The sequence below is a fragment of the Leptonotus elevatus genome, chromosome 3 (genome assembly GCF_054856555.1).
Source record: "Leptonotus elevatus isolate MCC_2025b chromosome 3, RoL_Lele_1.0, whole genome shotgun sequence".
Taxonomy (NCBI): domain Eukaryota; kingdom Metazoa; phylum Chordata; class Actinopteri; order Syngnathiformes; family Syngnathidae; genus Leptonotus; species Leptonotus elevatus.
In genome coordinates this window covers 20,443,112-20,467,464 of record NC_141241.1, presented here as the reverse complement: position 1 = coordinate 20,467,464, position 24,353 = coordinate 20,443,112, and the positions used below count along the sequence as shown (strand labels likewise).

Below are 24,353 nucleotides of genomic sequence, written 5' to 3'. Positions count from 1 at the left end.
ATTATTTCTGTATACATATGCTATATATGTTGTTAGGTGGTGTGCTCGAAGATTTTTCTAATGTAAACTCTGTGCCTGAGATCAATAAAAGTTAGGAAACACTGCTTTAAATAAACTAACAACAGTAGAGTTTAGCATCACCTATTGATACTCATTGTTTCTTTGACAGTGACAATAAAGTTATCTTTTCTATCAATGTTTCCACTGTTGACCCCCCCCCCCCTCCAACCACACTCTAAACACACAGATTGTGCTACCTCATTCTTCATCTTTGGCTCCTCGTTTTTGACCTTTGCACAGCCTACATTAGGTCTGGAACTGTATCACCGCCATCCAAATATCCACATGATGTGTTCATTGGATTTCCTGGGCCTAAATGTGAAGAATATCCATCCCAGTGAGGTTATCTTCCATCTTGAACAGCAGTGTGTGTTTTTCTGCAAACGATGAATGTCAACAGCGCAGGATTCATTTGAGAGTCTAACCAGCTGTCCTTCTGAAAAATGGGGGGAAATGACAGTTACAGTGGAAAAAGTGTGAGATGATGTTAGTTTTTGCCTCACACTTCTTTGTTTATATTTAGCGTTTGTGTTTCTCTTTCAGGGCGATACTCCCGCTCAGGGAGGGAGCCCGAGCTCCACATTAACCTGCAGCACCGCCTCTCCTTGTTCCGAGAGCCCCTCTTCCACCTTAAGCAGCAGTCATGTGTGCCATCCTTTGCCCCTGCCTTCGCCTTCCCCACACGGCGGCTCCGCCCTCAGCCCGAGCGGGACGCTCTGGAGCCCCGTTCGCAGCCCCGTTCAATGTTCACCTGCTGGACTCGCCGCTGGGAGCGGCCTCGGCCCACCTTCTCAAAGCCCCACCTCCACCCTGGAGAGCAAGGACAGCGGAATCATCGGTGAGATTTGATCAGCAACTGTGATTTAACCGTTTAATGGGTCATTTTTATGTGTGCATGTTTTAAGTTTCAAGTGTGTGTTTTGATAGAGTTTTAAAAAAATGTATCACATATCTCCTGCGGTGAACGGGGTTTCACTGTACTAAGTGAACATCAGTCCAGCTGACTTGGAGTAGGCCTTTTAGGCGATACAGACAGGAAGTTAGATGAACCGTCACTTAGCTGCAAGTCTTCGTGAAATGTGTACTCCCATCCCGCAGTTTCTGCGTTTCGCCTGTGCCACTTCAGCCTCAAGGCTTCAACTCCCTGCTGTCAAAACTGGGACACTGCTGTCTTTCTTGCTTATGGGTCTGATGCTCCTAAAATAGGACACTTTTTTTTTTATGCCCTCTCGAAATAGATTCTGTATTTATAGTTAAATACTAAAGGGCAAAGGCCGCATCTAGAATGATCAAAGGCTTCGACGCATGAGTTTTTTCATAGAAATTGTTTGTTTATTTCGCTCAGTATTCTGGTGGTGTAGTCTTTGTAACGGCATGTGCTAGTTTGTGCAGAAACTGTTCTATACAAAAACCTGTTTGGGGATAGGGACTCAACCCTGTCATAAATAGTAAATAAATAAATAAATGCATGCAATTCTAATTTATTTTTTATTTTTATTAACCTCTATACGATCGATATATACTGTGTGCCACAAACTATGATCCCAAAACTTACAGATAATTTGATTTAGGAAAAAAAGGCATTGCTCTCAAAGACTCTCTGTAACTTCCACTAACAACCCAGGCTAAACGTAGCTCCTCTCAGTTGAGTTTGATCGCTTTTGTTCATCAGTCCTTCTCAAATAGAGGGCCAAGGTGTGAACCCATTACACTTTTTTTTTAATGCTTTACTCTACTAGCATAAAGTGTAATTGCACCTCCACTACAGTAGAAGGCAGTGATACTCTCATTGTCAGAGAATGTGCAAGGAGAGCCTCTGCAGAGATGTACTTGCAACAATTTTATAGACAAATTATAATATTTTATATTTATAGTTGAAGTAGAGAGTTGGGAGGGGGGAGTGCAAAATAGTTTATTTGTCTTCAGTGGGTGGGGTACGAAATAGTTTCTTCTTCCCATTGTGGGAAACAAAAAAATTATTGAGAAGCACTGCTTTAAAGCAACACAAAGGAACTTTCAGTTTACGTTGATTATGGCGGCGCCATATGGACAAGAGCGGTATTTTTATGCCTGAAGGAAGACCACATTTCCCATGAGGACAAGCGCATTGTGTCGTTTTTTTAGCTCACGCCAACGAATGAAAGCCGGGCCAATGTTGATCCTTGACTGTCCTTTCACCCAGGTAGCTTACCTTTTTCTTTTTTTTTGTCTCCTCAGAGAAAACTTTTTAGTTGTTTTGCAGCATCTGCCAGGAAAGCAGTAATCATGCTTCGACATTCAAATTGACTTCCGTCTGTAACAAATGGGGAAAGGGGGAAGTGACGTATGCCATAAAGCAGTCAGCGCATTTGTAGTTTTTTGTGTGGCAGTGTTCCTACCGTCTTCCTCAAAGTTGCTTAGTGCTAGTAAAAATGATACAAACCCCCTCAAGCCACGCCAAAGGTACCATTCAACTCGTTTTAAGTCGATGTTTCATCAGAAGAGTTATGAAAATATTTGATTAAGGTGATCCTTAGTGCTACTTTAACACCAATTAGCCTACTACTTTCCTATTAGCCAGGGCTTTGGTGCCATCTTGTGGCATTTGAGGGCATTACAGAAAGAGCATAAAAATATTCAAACAGGTAGCAAATAGCTGGAGAGCGATTCCACAGAAAAAACATTTTGAATAGGTGAAATCAAGAAAACTGTCAAGTGGTACTTTGACTAACCAGTGCAAGCCAAAATGTGAGTTACAAATATGATATGTCGTTGGTTGAGTGAAGGAAAGGGAGAAAAAAAAAGAGTCAATGTTCTTTTAGTGGTCAAGTCAAGCAAAATGAAAAGACTGGCAATTAGCAACAGTAAGACAAAATTCTCATCCAGATGCTCAAATGCAAACTAGCTGAGGAGGGTTCGTGTGATATCACTCACAAGACCAGATCTCCAGACTAACTTAAAAAAAAAAAAGAGCACAGTAGCTCCAAACTTGATATGACTTGCAAAGTAAATATTCGTCCCACTAATTTTCTGTATATTACTGATAAATAGGCTGAAACGTGGAGCAGAAGTTTGACAGCAATGAAATATATTTAATAAGAAAAAAATGTATGTATAATTAATAAGTAATAAAACTCACAGTAATTAAAATAATAAAATGTAAAAAAAAATCTGTATATTTGCTGGTTGCACTTCACGAGTGGATGAAAATTTTAGTTGCACGGTCTCAAATGTTAACTCATTTAGTGCCATTGACGGCTATAAACGTCAAAAATCCATTTGAACTGGGCTGGCAGTGAATGAGTTAAGGGCAAAATAGCACCATTTAGGGGCAGACTGGAGCCCTGCTGTTGTGACTAGACTTGGCCAAAAGTAATTCTGCTTTGCAAAACCAGTTTTTAAATATTTTTTTTATACAATACAGTGCTAAAGTTGTAACAAAAATAATTGTATTTGTATTGTTTTGACATTTAAATCCAACAAATTCCATTTGTAAGTCAAAGTACCACTGTACCCGATTTTTGTTTCCGAGCCTCGCCAATCTTCCTCTTGTGATTTTTTTCAGCGACCATCACGAGTTCCTCTGAGAATGAGGAGCGAAGCGTCTCCAGTTCAGATCTGACTGCGGACGAACCCCCAGGGGGCAGTGTTGTCATCATGGGCCAGACGGGCGAGGGCCACCATCTTGGGCCCCCATGGAGTAATCCCACCATCCAACTTGAGGAGTCATCACTGAGAGGCGATATCAAAGAGCCTAGGACACCACCGGCCCCCAAGAGGCCCCTCCCGCAGCACCACATGCACAGCGCGTCCTCCTTGGTCATGCCCCGTCCAAATTCTGTGGCAGGTACATCTTATGCATTGCTCTATTAGTATTGCAAAAGTCCAATTAGGAGATGTGTTGACTGCTTTTCAGTATATTCATGGGTCAAACATTATTAGGGTCCAAACTTCTCGCCATGTGTCGGGCAGGGAGCAGTGCAGTTGTCATAAAACGACATCTCCTGTCACGATCCGTGCTGGTGCATAAGGTTCTGCTTCCTCTTCTTCTTCTTCTCGTTCGCTTAGATGTCAGTTCATTTGGGCTTTGCGGTGCGAGCATAAAAGAGATTCCCCAAGGAGTGGATTCACAGTAAAGCCTGCCAGTTTCTTCTGTCAGCTGGCGCTTTCATTTAGACAGTGGAGATGAAATTGAGGAGAAAGACAAAGTGGGCTGCGCAGTCCTGGCTGGGCCTGCTAATATTTACTCCACATGAAAGTTGAGAACAGAGTGTATCGTTCTAAATTTAAAACAAAGCTTTAATTGATCCCGTGTGGAAAAATGCTGGAACGGTCATGTCAAGCTGCAGCACAGAAATGAAATGAGGCTACAGGAGAAAAACACGCATGCATGACATGACAGCGGCGTGCTAAACTTTTAGGTCATGAGTCGCGTTCTTGTTTTAATGACCTTAGCAGAAGGATGGACACGTATGGAAAGCGTGTGTTCTTTGTCCTCACTAATTGGGCACACTTGTGGCACAAATTCTTTAATATTGAATAACTGGATATGGATTTTGTTCAGTGGTGTGTATCATCGGTGAGAGATTCCACTACATGCTATACAAGTCTAACTATATACTACTACTATATATTCACTAGTGCTGTTGAATATGTTTAGAATTGATTAATCTATCGATTATTCAATCGATTGACTAATCGGATTCATTTTAATTTTGCAATTAAGTGTATTCCAAAACATTTCCCCCCTGATTACTGTTTATTGACCAGTGATTGGTGGTTATTTCGTGCTTTGTATTCGTACAGTGATAAATAAAAAAAAAAGGATTAAAAGGTGTTTGCAAATGTCTTATTTTGATTAAGCACAGAAGATGATCAGTCTTCTTTCATGAAATACTGTTGATATGCTTAAGTCAGAGGATTTGGACAATTATAAATACAAAAATGCCTCCAAACGATTACTCGATTATTAAAATAGTTGTCGATTAATTTGACAATCGATTACTTGTCGATTAATTGATTCATATTGACAGCTCAAATATTAACAAATAAAAGAGGAGTGCAAGAGAATATTAAATACTGTCTTGCTAGAGTCTGCTAATCCATAAGATTGTGAATAATGTGTACTTGTGTGGGGCTCTGAGTGAGACATTGTGACTGTTCAGTGAGGGAGACGCTCCAGCCCTAATTGCTCAACATATTTCTGTAACTTGATTTGGGAGCTGATGGAGGCCAATATTAGCAGTAGCCCGCAGCAACGCACATAACCAACCCAACTATCGGGGGTGCTGATTTGTGTACAATTCTGATTATCATTAAGGCATCATTCTTTTGTGTTGTAACTTGGAGGTCACTTGTGTTGACTTGAGGGAGTAGCAGCTTTTCTACCTTTTGAGGCAGCAGCATGAAATTCCAATTGAAGAGCGACGCGGCGCCTGCTCGTGATTCAAGTGTTGTGCAGAGCTTGTGTTATGAGATTTGATGGGTGCAGGGGCTGAGTTGACCTTTGAATGCGGGGAAAGATCAACAAGAGGTGGCGGGTAATCAGTCACACTGTCATCAGCAGGGGATGAAAAGGTAGGCAGCCTTGTTGTTGGGTGACCTGGACTATTGTCAAACTGGCTGAAAACAGCTCGCTCGCTCTCTCTCTCTCTCTCTCTCTCTCTCTCTCTCTCTCTCTCTCTCTCTCTCTCTCTCTCTCTCTCTCTCTCTCTCTCTCTCTCTCTCTCTCTCTCTCTCTCTCTCTCTCAATTTGGCCATGCGGTCTTTAGCCAGCAATCGTTCTCATCCCACGCCACACCTCCTTCACAGTTTCTCCTGTTCACACCTCGTACTGAAGATGTTCTCTCCATTCTCCTCTTGGATACGTGATCCTCTGCATTCTTCATTGTTGATAGATGGTTATGAAAGTGCATGTAAAGGTATGTTTAGTGCGTCCCCGTCTGTTACGTGACCAAGTGTATCGGGCAAGGGAGCTCAAAGACACTCAAACTCAAAGAGATCTGTAGCAACAACAAAAAAAAGTTTGAAATACACAATTTATTAAAACACATTTTAGCGCCTGTTCTTACACTCTTGTTAAGAAATGAGAGACGATCGTATAACACTGAATTTGAGTAAACAAAAATAACATTTGTTTGCTGAGCTTTGAAAATAAGAGGCCAAATGTGCATGTTTGCTTCAAGCTGTTTATTTATTACTCTAAGTTAAAGTTTACTGTAAGGGTGTGCCCCAAAAATCGATTCTCATAAGAATCGCGATTCTCATTTAGTACGATTCAGAATAGATTTTAAATGTCCCAAAATGGATTTTATTGAAATTATTTTATACTGTTTTGCCTTTGTCTGTGTGTGCCTTTATTTGGAGCGCTGTTCATGTTGTACCCGGTTTGGCCACCGAGGGGCAGTGTGGTTCCACACAGTCTAATACACTGTTAAGTTGTAGCGACATTAGAGAGTAGAAGGAAAAAGTCATGATCAAGTTATTCCAATAAAAGTTTTTTTTTTCCCAGCATGGAGCTGTTCTTTTGAGTGATAAAAGTGCAGCGAGTAGTGCGCTAATTAGCGAGTCAGACTGGAGTAGATCATTACAATTCCTTGCACATCTATAGATTGAAGCAAACATCATTGTCAATCAAATCATTTTGAATCAAAAATTGTTCTTAAGCGAAAATCGATTCTGAATCGAATCGCACACCCAAAAATCTGAATCGTGAGACATTCAAAGATTCCTACCCCTATTAAACATCCATTTTCTTAACCACTTGTCCTCACAAGGGTAGCGGGGGGCACTGGAGCCTATCCCAGCTGGCTTCGGGCAGTAGGCGGGGTGCACCCTGAACTGGTTGCCAGCCAATCACAGGGCACACAGAGACGGACAACCATCCACACTCACAATCACACCTATGGACAATTTGGAGTGTTCAATTAACCTACCATGCATGTTTTTGGAATGTGGGAGGACACCGGAGTACCCGGAGAAAACCCACGCAAGCACGGGGAGAACATGCAAACTCCACCCAGGAAGGCCGAAGCCCGGACTCGAAATCACGTCCTCTGCACTGGGAGGTAGACGTGCTAATCAGTCACCCACCGTAGCACACATTAAACAAAAGAGTAAAATGTATATTTAATCACCAAATTGTTCAATCAAATGTCAAATGAAAATCTGTTATCTTAAAAAACTACAACTAATAATGTTAGGGACAATAGTACAATAATAGATCGTGACACTATATTGAAGGTGCTCAGCTCCAAAAATCGGTCTTGGCTGTATGCTGACTGTATACAGACCCCATAAATAACAAATAAATAACAATTGCTATATGGAACAATGAACTGCAATCTAGCATGGCTTCACTATATTGCCGCTCCATCCAGGCATTAGACGTATTTGATTTTGTGTTATGACAAAGGTTATTAGATATTGTGGATTTACTGACATTGCTGGCTGGAATTCTTCAGCCTGAAACCAAAATTGCTAAAAGCATTAAGCTTATAAGAGCTCAGAGATGTGCTGCAGCTTCCTTGGATCCTCAGAGATTAACAGAGGCTGTGTCAAACGTGGAATGTCCATGATTATACTCAGGCCAGGGTTAATCTGTCCAGTGGCTGCGCTTGTTTCATGCTCTGTCTGTTTGATTGGTCTAGCCCAGGGGTCAGCAACCTTTGCTGCCAAAACAGCTATTTTAGGCCAAATAAATAACAAAAAATCTGTCTGGAGCCGCAAAACTTTTGAACATTGTGGTGAAGGAAACAGTGTGTTTGTGTTTGTCTAATTTACTGAGGGCCCAAGAGCTAATTAGCGCTGCGCCATAACAGAAAAATATGCAGCATCCAGTACTTTGAGATTCATTTTCTTCTACCTTTCGTCTTCCGTTTTTGGATTTATTTTTATTTTTTTTCCATACTTCATTTTACATTCAATTAGACTTTTCTGTCTTTCTGTCAAATTTCTGACGGTTTTGGCAATTTTGTGGACATGATAATTTTCTGCTTCTAATTTTGTGGCTATTTTTTCGTGCCTTTATTGCTATGAATTTTCTGAAGTTTTTGGCAATTTTTTGGACATTTTATGATAATTTTTTAGATCAGTTTTTTTGGTTTTGGACATTTTATTGTTACTTTTTGAACATTTTCTTTTCTGCCTTTTGTATTCAATTCTCCGACACATTTGGCTATTTCATTTTATTGTAATTTTCAGATTATTTTTTTCTTTTTGGACATTTTATGATCACTTTTTTGGACATTTTAAAAACTTTTTCATCTACCTTTTGTCTTCCTTTTTCTGACAACTTAAAATTTTGGACTCTGACATTTTGTCAATACTTAATTATTCATTTTTTAAATTTCATCACGAATTCATTGTGTGTGTGTATATATATATATATATAGTGTGTGTGTGTGGGGGGGGGGTTTGTGTGTGTGTGTGTGTGTGTGTGTGTGGTATGACCTAAGATGTTCTTTAACACACTGAAAAATAATTTGCTCAAAACAATTTCATCAGGAATTGCCAACATGATCAATGTAGATAGATAGATATAGATTTTTTTTTCCAAATAGATACTGTACCCCAAAAAGAACTTGCAGAATGCTGACAGTATCATTTAGCGTAAGACTGCAAAAAATGTCTTAAATAGTGAGGAGATAAAGCACGGCTGACCTGTAAACTCAGTCATATGAGTGGGTGGATGGCAAAGGTGGGAGTGGGAGTAAACATCTCTCCTGCTTGTAGCTTCTCTTCTTCACTGCATGTTCTGTATTCACTTTCTTTTAATTCATTATTCAATGGCTCGAACAATCAGGATTTTTACTAGTAGTCAATGTATATCCTGCATAACAGTGTACATTTACGGCCCCCTTGAAATAACTCAACACAAAAATAAAAGGTGTGTACACACCCAAGTGAAATTGTCCACATTGGGCCCAATTTGCCTTTTTTCCCCTCCTTGCTGTCATGTGACTCATTAGTGTTGCAAGGTCACAGGAGCGAAGGGGGAGCAAGGTGTGTTCAATTTGGTTGTCAGCTTCACCATTTCCCAGACTGGAAGTTTAATACGGCATCTCATAGCAAAAAACTCTCCTTGGATCCGAAATGAAAAAATGTCTTGAAATGTGAATGAATTTTGTCCGAACTTGTGTCAAACCAAGATGACGTTTCTTACCTTTTCCTTCCTCCTGACTTGGCCTTGTCGCCGAGTATTCATCATGGAGCGGCAAAACAGATGATTGCTTAGGTTTCCATGGAAACAATAATGAAGTCAAGCCATGAATTTTACACGTGTGAGGTTTTGCAATTGTACGGTTTGTGTATCTTCTTGCCGCTCTCATTATGACTCTCTTGACAGCAACATGCTCCACAAGACTGGAGGATCTGAGCTATCTGGACAACCAACAGGTCGGCGGGCACAGGAGCTCCGTCCGCAGGTTTAACACACCTGGACGCACAAATGAGGACACTAAAGGTATTTTATTTGTTAGCCTTGCGATATAAGTGCAGTGTTAAAGGGGAAGTCAACCTCCAAAAAAATCTTGACGATAATATGTTCTATGCAGCCCCACTCGTCTAAATATGGTATTTTGGTTAACATTGCATTAGTGGAATATGAGTTAAGCTGCGAAATCCAGCTGTTCCTATCAATATCAGAAGGCGGCCATTTTGCCACTTGTTGTCGAGTGAAAATAACATCCCAGTTGCGCAAGTCTCCGGTAACAAGCAATCACAGCTCAGCTTCAGATGTGAGCTGTGATTGGTCGTTACCTGAGCCCTGAGTAACTGTGATGTCATCTTCAGTCGACGGCAAGTAGCAAAATCGTGAGATGGATAAAAACAGCTGGATTTTGCCACATAACTCATATTCCACAAATGTAATGTTAATCAGAATATCATGTTTAGACTAGTGAGGTCACATATAAGATATTATTGTCAAGAAATGTTTACGGTTGACTTCCCATTTCAATTTCATTATATATGATAAAAAAAATACAGTGAACCCAGTTTAATTCAAGGTGTATTTTCTCGGTTAGTTTAGCATTTTTTTGTTTTGTTGAAATCAGTTAGCCAACGTTAGGTAGCTAAATCAAAACAGATGACAGTAAAATCTCTGTCTGTCTGTACTTTCTACTTTTACCCAAATAAAGGCAATAAATCAGTACTTTTGCCCGCTTTCTCCAGGGAGATTGGCCCATTTCAAACAAGCCGACATCATGCTGAAACCGCTGCTGTTCGAAGTTCCCGGCGCCACCGCGGACACGTCTTTCGTGGGCCGGGATTGGCTCTTCGCGCGTCTAGATGAGGTCTTGAGGAAAAGCAGCAACTGCGAGGGAAGAGGGGCCGTCATCGTGGGAAACGCGGGCTCGGGCAAAACTGCTATCATGTGGAGGCTGGTGGCGCTCAGCTGTCACGGCGTGCACACGCAACACGGAGGGCCCGGCATCCCTCACAGTCCGAGCGTCTCTCCCAAATGTAAGTCATTGCTTATCATTACAGGAATCGAATAGAGAATCCCGTACTGAACTCCCACTGTATTGTGGCTAAACAAAAACAAGTCAACTTATTGGATCTTGTTAGCTTGTGCTTGTGCTTACAATTAAATGTGACAACCATCACCTTTTTCAAAACATCATCTTGTGTCCGTTTTTCTCATGGCACAAAAAGATATACGTGGTGCAAATGCATAACGACTACAGCCCTGTTCATTTCTCAGCATCGCTGCATTATTCATGGCCACCTGCACTATTCAGTATGTATGTTGTCATTTTTGATTAATATTCAACATGGCTCCAGTTGGAGATGTCGAGAGGAGCCATGGCTGTGCTGCAACCATCGCTCGGTCTTGTTTGATGTGGTTGGACTGCACATTTTACACACATGCTTAATTTAAATAGGCGCTAATTAGCTGCAGCAGTGTGGAAAATCTTTTATTCGAGAGTCATGATGTCCAGCTAAAGCTGCATGTACAGTTCTTTTATGTACTCACCAGTAGAATGAAGGAATGTGAATGCATGTAACCCCCGTCCCCCTAATAATGTTTTCCCCTACTGCCGCCTTCCACTAATGTATGACATTCCTGGTTGCACCACTAGTAAGGACAAAAAGCATACTAGTATATTCTTGGGTGGCCTAATTTTTATTGTGGGATATTATTCATTTCCAGCTTAAGGTGCAAGCACTAAAATAAACAAATAAATCAGTGCACTTACTAGTGATGATTGTACTAGTGGCAAATCATTGATATCCATCCAGTTTAAGGTCCATACTAATACTTGTATGCTATTTGCCCTGATTAGAAAGACGACTCAGCAGTCACTGGTAAAAGACATTTGCATTAACGTTTGTGTAATAGTAGGACAAAAGTGGCATTGGTAGTGGACACAATGTTACTAATATGACACATGCACAAGTGTGTTTTTTTGTACCTCCACTAGCAATGCAGTATAGTGGCAAACAGCAGGAGTGGCATGGCTCAGGTGGTAGACAGGTTGTCTCCCAAGCTGAATGTTATGAGTTCATTCCTCAACGTTTGAATATATATATATATATTTTTTTTTTTATAAACTGGTAAAATGTACTCAAAACTTTCCGTGTAAAATTTACTTAGAATTTCTGAATTTTTCCAAGTAAATGTTACTTTATTATTATTATTTTTTCTTTCTTTCTTTCTTACAGTGCAAAACTTAGTATTGGCTTTCAAACTTAAACCAAACGCTTGGGACTCAAATTTCTTGCTGCATCTAACCTAATTTTGCATCCTGAAGTAGATTCTGCCATGATTTTTTATTGTGCGCATGTTCTTTATGAAGATTTTCAAAGCATAGGAGGCCAAAGTTGTCCAAATAGTGTGCAGAAATGTCATTGGAGTGGAAGGCAGTCATGGGAAAAAAATGACTGGTACTAGTTTGCCGAATTGTCTTACCAGTGAGGACAAAGAGCATACTCATCTATGAAGCTTATACTGGATAAATGCAAAACATTTTTTTTTTTTTTTTTTTTAAACATCTATAGCAGTTTTCATTGTTTATGGTTTCCTCCCAACATACCCGCGCTTCCCCTTAAGACATCTTCTAATGAGTATAAATGGCACTTTGTGCTCTATTCAGGTGGGGAAAGGCAGCGAAAAGCCGCCTCCAAATCCGAATCCAAAGCCGACTCCCAAATCAACACGAGTGCTGCTTCAGGAGCGGCCGATAGCACAGCACAGAAGCAAGAGCTTGCCAGATGCCTCGCCAACAAGGTACCTTTCAACACCACGTGAGCGCTCGTATTCTCACACTTGTGAGAGAATATCTCACAATTTGGTCTCTTTCGGCAGCCTTACATCACCACAGTATGGATTGCACTTTACGTCATACGCAGAGGAAATAATGTTTCATATAATGAGCTGCGAATGTTGATGGAATAAGTCAATCAGCTAGTTAGCTATTAATGTGCAAAGCTGTTTACATTATGTGTGTATATGGAAAGACATGTGGTTAATAAGTAACTCAGTACAATTACTCAATTACTTTGTCACTGTACTTTAAATGGGAGTTTGCAGCTGCTGTATGGCATTCCATGGCATCTCGCATTATATGTTAGCATTAAGCTAGCGGACTCTTGTTAGACTTAATTATTGTACATGGATCAAACATTTTGGTGTTAAATCAATGTTAAATTCTACTTTTGTTTCATCTGTTGGTTTTCAAGCTTATCAATTGAGAGCTTGTTTGTTTCTTCCATTTCCTTAAAGTGATGTTATATAATATTCTCACAGAAAAGACAAAAAAGTGTGGCTTAATCAATTGCGGTATGTTTTTTAAAAAGCGAGTTCACCTATCGTGGGTTCAAGGCTTCACAGTATTTGTAAAAATGACATCATCCACATCTTTAACCTCTTTGTTCTGACAGGTGGTCGCTTACCATTTCTGCCAGGCCGACAACACATACACCTGCCTGGTCCCAGAATTTGTTCACAGTGTCGCCGCCCTGCTGGCCAGATCACCGCAGCTCACCCCATACAGGGAGCTGCTAATCCAGGAACCTCACCTCCAGAATATGCTCAGCCTGCGCTCCTGTGTTCAAGACCCCATAGCTGCCTTCCGAAAGGGCGTCCTGGAACCCATGACCAACTTGCGCAAGGGTAATAATGTCAACACACGCACACTCGTGAAAATAAAATGACACCTAAAGACAAGTTCATTTAAAGTTTAAAATGGATTCACTGTAGCTTTTTATTGCCTCCGTGGTAGGTTGACAGATGACGTCACTAATTTGGGTCCCAGGAAAGTGAGAAAGCAAAGCTCGGTCGTTTGCATACGAATAGAAAATCTGTTATTTTTGCCCTGGTGTCTCATCATCATCCCACCGGATTTCAAGGTCACTCAATTGCTTAGGCCATATTAGCCAGCTCACTTTCTTATGATACAGCCAGTCAAGATAGATTGATGTGTTTATTATGGGCCGGCCCTACCGAGGCTAAACAAAGGAGTGGTGTGTCTCCTCCGTCTCTATTAAGCAGGTTAGGGAAAAAATGAAGAGCCCGTGTGCCTCTTGAGAGCATGCGAGTCCTTGCATGGCTGCATTGACAGCTTCGATAATACAAAACAAGATGGATTTCCTGTTTGGTGAGAATAAACAACGATGCCATCCAGACCTTTTCAGTGGGATGTAATCAATAATGACCAGTTCCACAACATAGACTTCCAGCAAAACGAAGTTGCACACACACTGCTATTATAAAGTATATACAGTATTTGGGTCATTCCAGAATCGGATGAAGGACAATTTTGAAAAATGGACGATATGTTTTCTAAATTCAGGTAATAAATCATCATATAATTGTATTCATCCTGCTCAAACATTCACGGTTTTATGAGTTGCTGTGTTTGGCTCAACCCTGTTTCAGGATCTCGCACCTGATATATATATATTTTTTCAAAGTCCTTTCCAATTAGATAAAGTAAGTAACATTTTGTTTAAAAATGAATTTACTCAAATTTTCTGAAACAGAGTTTCTAGTAAAAAGGTTGTAAATCAATGATAATCCTAGATTTCTTTGCTGTATGCTAGAACAAACAATATATGTAATATATATATATTTCTTGATAATATGAGTAAAACAATCCAGTATGGCTGGAAACTTTGAAAATAAAGAAACATTGAAGGGAGGACTTACCAGGGTCAGAGTAATAAGATCGATGACATAATTTCTGCTGAGTCATGTAGTTTCCTTTTTTCTCTCTCTCTCTCTCTCTACATGGCCAAAAATGAGAGGCACAGCATAATTACTACAATTTAAAATGTGCGTGATAACATAACATGTTTTAAGAATGACATGGTAGACAATATCCACAAAGTCATGAAAACTTAAGCACATTTGAAACTTATTTTCATCAAGCGCTATCTGGTCTTTCAGTTACTTTTCAGAAATACTTTTACAGCAGTTACATCAACTATAATTTACACAACAAGGGCACATTTTGTATTTTGTGCATGACCCATATCTCTAACATTCCATCTTTATTTTGCCTGCCCATAGAGCAATGTGCAGTATTGGCACTTTGTCACAGGCACTTTATTTGCCTTTCCAGAGCGAAGGCTGCCCGATGAAGACTACATCATCTTGGTTGACAGTCTCAATGAGGCGGAATTCCATAAACCAGACTACGGGGACACCATCGCCACCTTCATCACCAAGATCGTCTCCAAGTTCCCCGTCTGGCTCAAACTTGTGGTCACAGTGAGGACGGGCCTCTTGGTGAGAGACATGCACTCCTCAACAAAAAAATGTCAAAATATGCGCCCTGTGATTGACTGGTGACCAGTCCAGGGTGTACGTGTATCCTTCCTCCATCCTAATTAAGTCTATCCACCACTTGAAACCAAACCGACAGAGGCATTCTTCATACCATTATCTCCCTACACTCCCCATGGCTGGATGTTTGACATCCAGTCTTACTGTCTCGGCATAGACATTGCGGCTTTTGGCACGTGCTGCCGTTGCTCAATCCGCTCGCTAATCCCAGCAAACAGTGGCTGCATCTGTCAAAAGCTCGAGCCAAAAACTCCAAATGCTGTATGGATTACAGCGCCAATGGATGTCAACGCTACGCGGAGTCAGTTGCGAGTCTGGAGCTTGTCAAGCAGCCAGTCGGTTATATAATTGAATTAGTGATTTGGAGGGCGTGCTGGCCATGATGCATTTAACAAGTCAGCAGGCATTAGATACGGAAGGACAAAGATAAAAGACACACCTACAAAAATCCCACCTTCCCTGTCATTCTCAGACCCCGTTGGAGCATTACCGATATATTCATCCATATAAAATTTTTCACATTGTTTTGAACAGAGCTGGGTGGTGCTTTTGGTATCTGGGACCTCAGGGAGGATGTACCCAATTGAATCCACCTCTTAATATCGGCACTGTCACATTGCAACTCGGAGAAATTGGCTGTAACAAATTTTGCTCTGTCCAACCAATCAGGATTGAAAAAAATGCAGATATGTTTTCCCTGTGAGGCGGATTAAAATCGGATTGGTTGAAAAATCTGTCCCCTCGTTGAATGACAATGGCCACCACTCTTGATTGTGAACCAGCTGGGCTGATTAGATTGACGTGGCAGGAAATGACTTGACAAAAAAACAAAACACATCTGTCAAACACTACCAAATGAGAATAAAGTATTTGGAAGAACTAAATACAATTTAATGGCACAAATACTACCATTGATGTTGTAAATGTAGTTCAGTGCTTTGCAGCACCAGCAACTCTGGTTCTTAAAGTGCGAATTCACAAGTTAATTGCTTATGGTTATTGCTGTTATTATTAAAGCCCGGCATGCAATTAATGAGTCGAAGCTGCTTCTGGCCGGTGTTGAGCATTTGAGGATAGCAAGAGATGGCAGGAGATGAGAAGCCTGTGAGCTGTGCTGCTGCTGCTTGAGTCATTGTCACACTATTTACTGTACTGCATCCCATGGCTTTGCGTGACTCAGAGACATCTGAGCAACCGGTCGGTCCTGATTGAAGTGCTTTTAGTTAAAGCACAAAAGGCCTAGAATTCTTTACATGCTGAATTCTCTTGTGACTCATTAAGTAGAGATAATAACAACTATGTGTAAAAATGTTGTGAAGAAAATTGCATGTGAATGCCAAAAAAGCTAACACCGAACTGAAATTCTGCGGATTTATCAAATTGTTGAAGGTGAAGCCTGAAGTCTACCGTACAAGAAATGTAGTCATCTCATTTCATTTTATACCACACACTATTCAAAAGGCCATAGACAGGCTACAGATATTGGAACACATGCAGTGCAGCAACACATGTAGACAGACAGTATAGCAATACTCATAGGCACATATTCTTTATCTCGTGTAGTTAACGACTATTCTGCAGTTTACTGAGTCAGGTGTGAAACTCTTCTTCGTGTATTGCATACATCTGTAATATTACACTGCCCCCTTGTGGCCAAGGTGCACACATCAGAGAACAATGTGGGTCAAGAATGAATTCATGGCATTTCTGTTACTTTCAATGGGAAAAGATGATATGTTTTTAGTTAAAAGTGCAGTCAGTGAACACATTTAAAGTATTAATCTAAAATATCTCATAATTTGGGAATTTTTGTGTGAAAAGTGTGGAATTTAGTGAATATGGAAATATTTGGAATGTGGGGGAAAAAAATCCCAAGAAGTTCTGAATGAGTTAAACAGTTTACATTTTGAAAGACTTTTTGTTGTTGTTGAATTGCCAATTCATTCATTGTCTTCACTATGTGAATTAATAATAATAATAATAATATAGCATTTTATAAATATATGAAAAATAATTTGAAAAAATGATATATGAACTATGCTATAAAAATATGGGCGGCACGTTGGCTGACTGGTTAGCACGTCCGCCTCCCAGTGCAGAGGACGTGAGATTGAGTCCAGGCTTCGGCCTTCCTGGGTGGAGTTTGCATGTTCTCCCTGTGCTTGCGTGGGTTTTCTCCGTGTACTGCGGTTTCCTCCCACATTCCAAAGACATGCATGGTAGGTTAATAATTGAACACTCCAAATTGTCCATAGGTGTGAGTGTGGATGGTTGTCCGTCTCTGTGTGCCCTGCGATTGGCTGGCAACCAGTTCAGGGTGCACCCCGCCTACTGCCTGAAGCCAGCTGGGATAGGCTCCAGCGACCCTCGTGAGGACAAGCGGTTAAGGACATGGATGGATGGCTATAAAATATGAAAACATATGCTGTGATAAATGTTTTCTCTTGCAGGAAATAACCACCCTGCTCCCGTTCTCTGGCATCTCGCTGGACATCCTGCCCGACAGCAGCGAGCTGGGAGCCGACCTGAGCGACTACATCCATCACCGGGTGAGCGGCAGCGCCCAGGTCGCCGCCAATGTCACCACGCCCACGGGCTCCGCTCCCGACCCGTTGCTCCTCAGCAAGTTCAGCAGCCACCTGACCACACGCAGCAACGGCTCCATCCTCTACCTCCAGCTGACCCTGGATCTGTTCCACAAAGGGCATCTGGCACTGAAAGGGGGGAACTACCTGGTTGTGCCTGTGTCGCTATCAGAGGTCAGCTGGTGAATAGTTGTCGAGTGTGTGTGCTGTTGAATCAGGCATTGACTACGTTTTTTTCACCTTTTTTCTGGGCGATTGTGTTCTTTTGGTGAGTGTGAGAAGGTTTTTGGTGTGAGTAAGAATTTATTGAGTGAGCTTTTCTGTTTTTTGGGGTGATTTTTGTGTGAGAAAGAAGTTTTAGGGGTAAGAGGGTTTTTTTTATTTTAATATATTTTTAATACATTTTAATTTTTAAATTATGTGTGAGAGCTTTTTGATGAGTGTGAGATAATTTTGGTGGCAGTGAGCATTTTTTTGTGCACCAGGTTTTTGGTGAGTGTTTTATTGAGAGTTTTTCCTGTGTGTGAGTGAGAGGTTTTTGGTGTAAGTGTTTTTTTTTAGAGTGAGAGGTTTTTGGTGTGTGTGAGAGGTTTCATGGCGAGACTGAGGATTTTTGGTTCTTGAGAGAGGATTTTGTTTGGTGTTTGTGTGAGAGGTATTGTCATGTATTTTTTGTGTGTGTGAGGGCTTGATTGTGAGAGGATTATTTTGGGCAAGTGCGAGTGTTAGTGTTTTTTGTGTGTATGAAAAAAAAACATCTCACACTTAATAACAATGATTTTTGGGGGTTTTGGTGAGTGTGGTTTTTTTTTGTGAGTCATTTTTTGTGTGCACACAAAAAAAACATCTCACACTTAAATAAAACCCACCAAAAATCCCTAGACTTACCATAAAACCTCTCATTCGCACAAAAACTCACTAACCCCAAAAGACTCATCCTCACCAATAACCTCTGTCAACAAAAAAAACTCTTATGCCAAAAAACACCTTTTTGTGTTTGTTTTTTGTGAGTTTTTGATGTTTTTTTTTTTTATTAGTGTGAGATGTTTTGTTGTGTGTAAGAGTTTCTTGGTCATTTTTTTATTTATTTGTTGAGGTGTTAGGTCAGTGTGAGAGGTTTTATGGTGTGATGGAGGTTTTTTGGTGATTTTTTTCGGTGTGAGTGTCAGAATTTTTACTGTGAGCAAGTTCTTGGTGTGACAGTCTTTTTGGTCATTGTTTTGCCTTGTATTGTTTTTGAGAGAGTTTTTGATGTGATTTGTGTATGAGAATCTTTCAGCGTGTGAATGGATGAGCCTGAGAGTTTTGTTTTTTAAGCTTGCTGAAGGTATTTTTGTGTGTTGAAAAACATTGAAAAAGTTTAAGTAATGAAAAAAAAAATTGAGAAAAAAATGCTACAATACATATCCCATTTGCTTAAAGTCTTGATTTGAAAGTTCATCGAAGTCAAATTCAGTTATTTTGTTGTACCAAGTCGTCATCAAATCATGCTGTTGAGTGTGCGCTGGAGAACAAATCCCCGAGAAGAAAACACGAGAGAATTCCACAATGTGCATTAGCAGAATTAAAGAACACATTTGTTGATTGATGAGCGAGGCCCAGTGTTGACAAAAACAAGCGCAGAGCAACGCGGGGGGGCTGCCATTGTTCGAAAATGTTCCACACAAAGTTGACAAATCTGTGATCAAGGATGAAAGATTTAGAAAGGGCACGGAAATAGCTCCCAGCGAATGACTGACACTTTTTGATGTTGCGCCGTCAACAGTCTGAAGGAGAGCAGCCAGATGAGCACGGCCTGAAAACACGACCACTTTAAGACTGCATGAAAGCTTTGCATCCTTGCTCTACTCAATTCATTGTGTATTCTATTGATCACACATGCCTACATCTCAATTAAAATAAATAAAGACATGAATTCATTTCACGGCATTTCAGTGCCACCTCAGCTCTTGAGCAGTTTTGTTGTTCAGATATTTACCGTATGTCCACAACAGTGTTAATTTTAAGATGTGAACCTGTGTTAGGTGTACCTGCTGATGTGCCGCGTGAGCTTCCCTGACAAAGACGTCTTTGAGCGAGTGCTTCCGGTGCTAAATGTGGCCCTGGCGTCGCTGCACCCGCTGTCGGATGAGCAAATGTTCCGGGCGCTCAATGCGGGCAGCGTGAGGGGGGAGCTGGAGTGGAAGGACTTTCAGCAGAGATTGGACAGCCTGGCTGGATTCATGGTGAGATTCTGAGCTGCTCCTGAGCAAAATAGATTTTTGGGGACATTTATTTCTGACCATTTTTTTTTAAACTATTGATCATTCATACACCTTGCAGCAGTGTTGCAAGACAGAGTGGGCTTGATTTACACAACATTCTAAGTGCACAAGTGTTAAAGTATGAAGTGGGATATCATCTCAAGCTACCATAGGAAACTCATAGGCACCAAGTACAACAAATGCAATTTTCAATCTCAGTGGTTCTTAAAGGGATACTTGACCCAGTTAGCCATTTTCAGCAGTAAGCTGTTAATGACTTAATATTTTGTCTATAATTGATTTGATAACTTACATTATTTTTCATGTACAATTAATACCTTTAAAAACACATCTTGCCTCTTGCTGTTGACTGAAAATGACATCACGTGTGCTCGGGTAACGGCCAATCGTGGCTCAGTTTGCAAATGTCACATGACCAAACCCAGAAAACAGGTATTATTGAGCCCCCACCCCAAAAAATAAATAAATAAATCACATTTTATTTTTCAATATATAAGAGTTCTGTGAATGCACATAGGAATCTGAAGATCTGCTGTTGGTTATAACTCTTTACTTCTTATATTCATGATATTCAGTAGGTAAGCAACACCTGTTATTTACGTTTACAAAGAAGGACAATTAAGGACAAACACGCCTTTTGGGAAGTCGTTTAATTAAAGTTGAAAAGTTGTTGTCTTGCACGTGCCGACAGGTGAAACGCAGAGATGGCACACGCATGCTGTGCCACCCCTCCTTCAGAGAGTGGCTCGTCTGGAGGTCAGATGGAGAAAGCAACGACTTCATCTGTGAACCAAGGTCAGACTCGACACCAAAATACAAAACACAAGTATTTTTTGAAGGGTACATTCAGATAAGTGCAAATCTGCGATGTAGAGTGACCTTCTAAAAACAGCTTTATCCCTCCCACGTGGATTAAACACATTTAAAATTATTAAACACAATTAGGCTGGCTAAAACACACTTTTAGTAAGTATTCCTTAGTGGCTGTGCTCAACATTGTTGTCAATAAAACGTTAAGTTAAATATAATCATTTAGTTTGATGTAATCATGAATAGTTAATAATAAATAAAATAATATTAAATAATGGAATTCTTTAATGTAATTACTTCAATGTTAAATTTGTCTAATTGCCAGTGCATTATGCGAAACCATAGAGGTAGAGAGAGACAGAGAGAGAGAGAGAGAGAGAGAGAGAGAGAACAACAAATACGGGGAAATAAACGGCCAGTTATTTTGTAAATACGATGTCGGAAATGATCATTTAATCACCTGACTTCGGCATCTGTCAGTCACGATGAGTCTCGACGTGATGCGAGTTGGAAAAAAAGTGGTAGCTAGTGTGCGTGCCATCGTCGCCGTCATGCTTTGCACAACTAAAAAAAAAAAAAGCGGCAGGCAAAAACCCCCAAAACAAAACATGACGTTAAACCTATTGGAAGAGATGTGATAGACGTGGTTTGAGTCCAGGCCATTAGCAAAATCTAGTGTCCCGCTCCCACCGGAGTCGCGCTGTAGCTTGCCGGCAGCTAGCTCCATCGCAGAAGCGACCTTTCAGCCGCGTGTCGCTTCTCCTCCCGGCGGTCAAAAGGAGGCTTCCCGGTGTCCCCGCCGCCTACGCAACCTCAGGGGATGAATTTGACGCCAAATGCAAAACGTTTTTGGCACCGGGGCCTCTCAGCATGGTGTTACGCCACATTATAGAGGGGCTAATTTATTGTAAACACCTATAACAAACAATCACTTAAAAATGTGCTATAAAACAGGTGAGACGGGTGGGGGCGGACAATAAACAGCAATGTGGCGGTGGTTCACTGTAGTCTCATAAGAAAATACTGTAATGTGACCAAATCTATCCTGGCGACAGAGGAAGTTTTCATTTAATGAAACTTTACGCATGCCTGCAGGAACGGCCATGCTCTCCTGGCATTCATGTTCTCCAGACAGGAAGGCAAGTTGAATCGTCAGCAGACCATGGAACTGGGACACCACATCCTCAAGGCTCACATTTTCAAGGTGAGCAAGTCGGTGAACTTGCTCCCTCTTGAACCTTTTAGACCTCAGCCAGGGCCATTTAACACCTGACCTGAACATATTGTAGGTCAGTGTTTCTTTTGAATTTCTCTCTTTCCTTTTGTTTATATAGGGTCTGAGTAAGAAAACCGGCGTGTCCTCCACTGTCCTGCAGGCCATGTGGGTCAGCTGCAGTACAGAAAGCCTCTCTGCTGCACTCGCATCCCTAAGGAACCTCTACACACCTAATATCAAGGTGACATTTGATACACATATAGGATTGCAAAATTCCCGAATTTTTCTAGGGGGAAAAAAAAAAGGAAATAACTAAATTGAAGGTAGGCTCCAATAGGGAACTTTCATAGTTTATATTAGGGGACAAACAAAATGTATTCTTTTAGGCAGATTTAAATTCTGGTATTTGGCAGAATAGAATTCTGATAACCGATTAATTTAAAATAATATAAATGAATTAAAGAAATAATTTTTGGGGTCCTTAACACTTAACTTTACAACAGAAAAAAATTGGCAAATTGATGTGAAAAGATTCATCGTTGGTCCCCAGTTATTTTTCTTTAGTAGGCCACAAAAAATGAGGTGGTTGCTTGGTTCTGGTCTCAGTGCCTTGCGTTTGACACCTGTGTCGTATGGCAACCCATTAATCTCAGTTAGGGCAGACACCGCAGTGTGAGCCAATATTCCATAACACACAAGCTTGAGAAATAAGAATCTATCACCTCATTGGGAGAGAGTTCAATACTGTGAAAACATGATGACCTTCACAAAGGGAGGTTTATTGTGTACGTGTGTTATAATGAAAAAAAAAATCATGTTGTCATTATGAGGCGTTGTTTATATATCATTTTAAAGAAACATTTTTTTTTTTAACAAGACGACCAATATTAGATGCACCGTGAATGTTGTTCCTTCCACCCCATCTAGGTCAGCCGTCTGCTGATGCTCGGCGGCGCGAATGTGAGCTGGTATACCGAGGTGGTGGGACACGCCCCTATCCTGGCTGTCCACGCCCACCTGGGACACGTGGAGATGGTGGGCCTGTTGATGGAAATGGGCGCGGCCGTGGACGTGAGCACGGACAGCGGCATGACGCCTCTGTGCCTGGCGGCAGCTGCGGGTCACGCGGGCGTCGTCAGCCTGCTGTGCAAGAAAGGGGCCAAGGTTCGGAGCTCACGCGCGTTGGAAAACCCTTTAAGCTGTTATTCCAGCAAAAAGTTAATATTTTGTATAGAATAAATTTAATTAAAAAAATTATTAACAATATCATTTTTCATGTACAATTAATACTTTTAAAACACATTTTGCCATTTGCTGTCGACTGAAAATGACATCACAGGTGCTCCGGAAACATAACGACCAATCACGGCTCACCTGTTTTCTGTGTTTGGTCATGTGATGTTAGCAAACTGAGCCATGATTAGTTGTTACCTGTTTCCTGCGCGATGTCATCTTCAGTCGACAGCAAGTGGCAAAATGTGTTTTAAAATGTATTTATTGTTCATGAAAAATAATTAAGTTATCACATTCATTATAGATAATGATCTTCTTATTGCTGAAAATGGCTAAATGAGTCAAGTATCCCTTTAAAGCAACACTAAATACTTTAATTCATATTTTCATAATTCTGCTGATGAAATATTGATTTACAGCTAGAATAATGAAACCTTTTGCTTTGCGACATGCGCGCTTTCCCCAGTCGGTCCAGACGGAAGTCGAGTCAAACGTCTACGCGCGATTACTGTTATCATGCAGAAGCTACAAAACACCCCAAGAAATATTGATTTTTGTCCGAGGCGACAATAATAATGATGATAAAAAGCCTACCTGGATGTGGTTAAAAGCACAGTACAGGCGGAAGACGGGGAGATTTCCAAACGACGCTGCCTTTGTGGCGACTCGGCTCTTTTTAGGAGGTAGCTTTCCATGCTCAAATAAAAAATAATTATGCTAATGTTAGCTATTGGAAAATTGCGTGATAGCAATAAATAGCCATCAGCTTGATAGTTTGCCTTTCCACGCTGACCCGACCGGCCACGCAACACTCAAAAGTTGTGTTCTTTCTTGTATCGCGGGAAGGGAGGGAGGGAGGGAGCGCAGCCGTTTGTGTGTACAATAAAGAAGGTAAGATCACAACCACTGTCTGCTGTTAACATACTTCAGAAACGTTACAATGCCGTATAAAGAAAAAAACTGAAAATAGCCACTGGAAACAATGTAATTCAGTCCAACTGCGGATGCCTTGGAAGTCCAGATTTCACGCTATGCGCTTGGCCTCATGGGAAATGTGTTTCTTTCAAGGGAAATTCAAGGGAAAACAATACCGCTTTTGTCCAAAGGTGCCGCCATAATCAACGAAAGCCAAATGCTGCTTTGTTCTGCTTTAAGGTCCATGCACTACTACACTGACTCTTTGTCCTCACTAGTAAGACAATTCAGCTTTTTTTTTCTTTTTTTTATACTAGTGCCACTTTTCGCTTCCTAGTACGACCTTAAAGGTGCATTGTGCCGTTTTAAAAGGTAATACTAAAGCTTTTTCTACATCATACATTCTCCTGAGTCCTGACATTTTTCTCTGACTGCACCTATCAGCTTTGATCTTCCCTTTATAGTAGAGTGTGCAGACCCTTACACTCCACAGTTTCTTT

General features: G+C 40.9%; 1 protein-coding gene across 5 annotated transcripts in view; it reads left to right on the top strand.

Annotated features, from left to right (window-relative positions):
• The window catches only part of LOC147177378 (protein TANC1-like), a 49,280-nt gene that overhangs the window by 12,512 nt on the left and 12,415 nt on the right, over positions 1–24,353 (top strand). For all 5 annotated transcript variants that reach the window (XM_086070642.1, XM_086070643.1, XM_086070639.1 and 2 more), the window contains 13 exons: positions 604–898; positions 3,605–3,886; positions 9,386–9,502; positions 10,213–10,503; positions 12,138–12,271; positions 12,925–13,156; positions 14,607–14,773; positions 17,281–17,589; positions 19,440–19,640; positions 20,371–20,474; positions 21,585–21,693; positions 21,824–21,946; positions 22,633–22,869. In XM_086070642.1, coding sequence (XP_085926768.1) covers positions 604–898; positions 3,605–3,886; positions 9,386–9,502; positions 10,213–10,503; positions 12,138–12,271; positions 12,925–13,156; positions 14,607–14,773; positions 17,281–17,589; positions 19,440–19,640; positions 20,371–20,474; positions 21,585–21,693; positions 21,824–21,946; positions 22,633–22,869 — 2,601 coding nt within the window. The remainder of the gene's footprint in view (positions 1–603; positions 899–3,604; positions 3,887–9,385; positions 9,503–10,212; positions 10,504–12,137; positions 12,272–12,924; positions 13,157–14,606; positions 14,774–17,280; positions 17,590–19,439; positions 19,641–20,370; positions 20,475–21,584; positions 21,694–21,823; positions 21,947–22,632; positions 22,870–24,353) is intronic.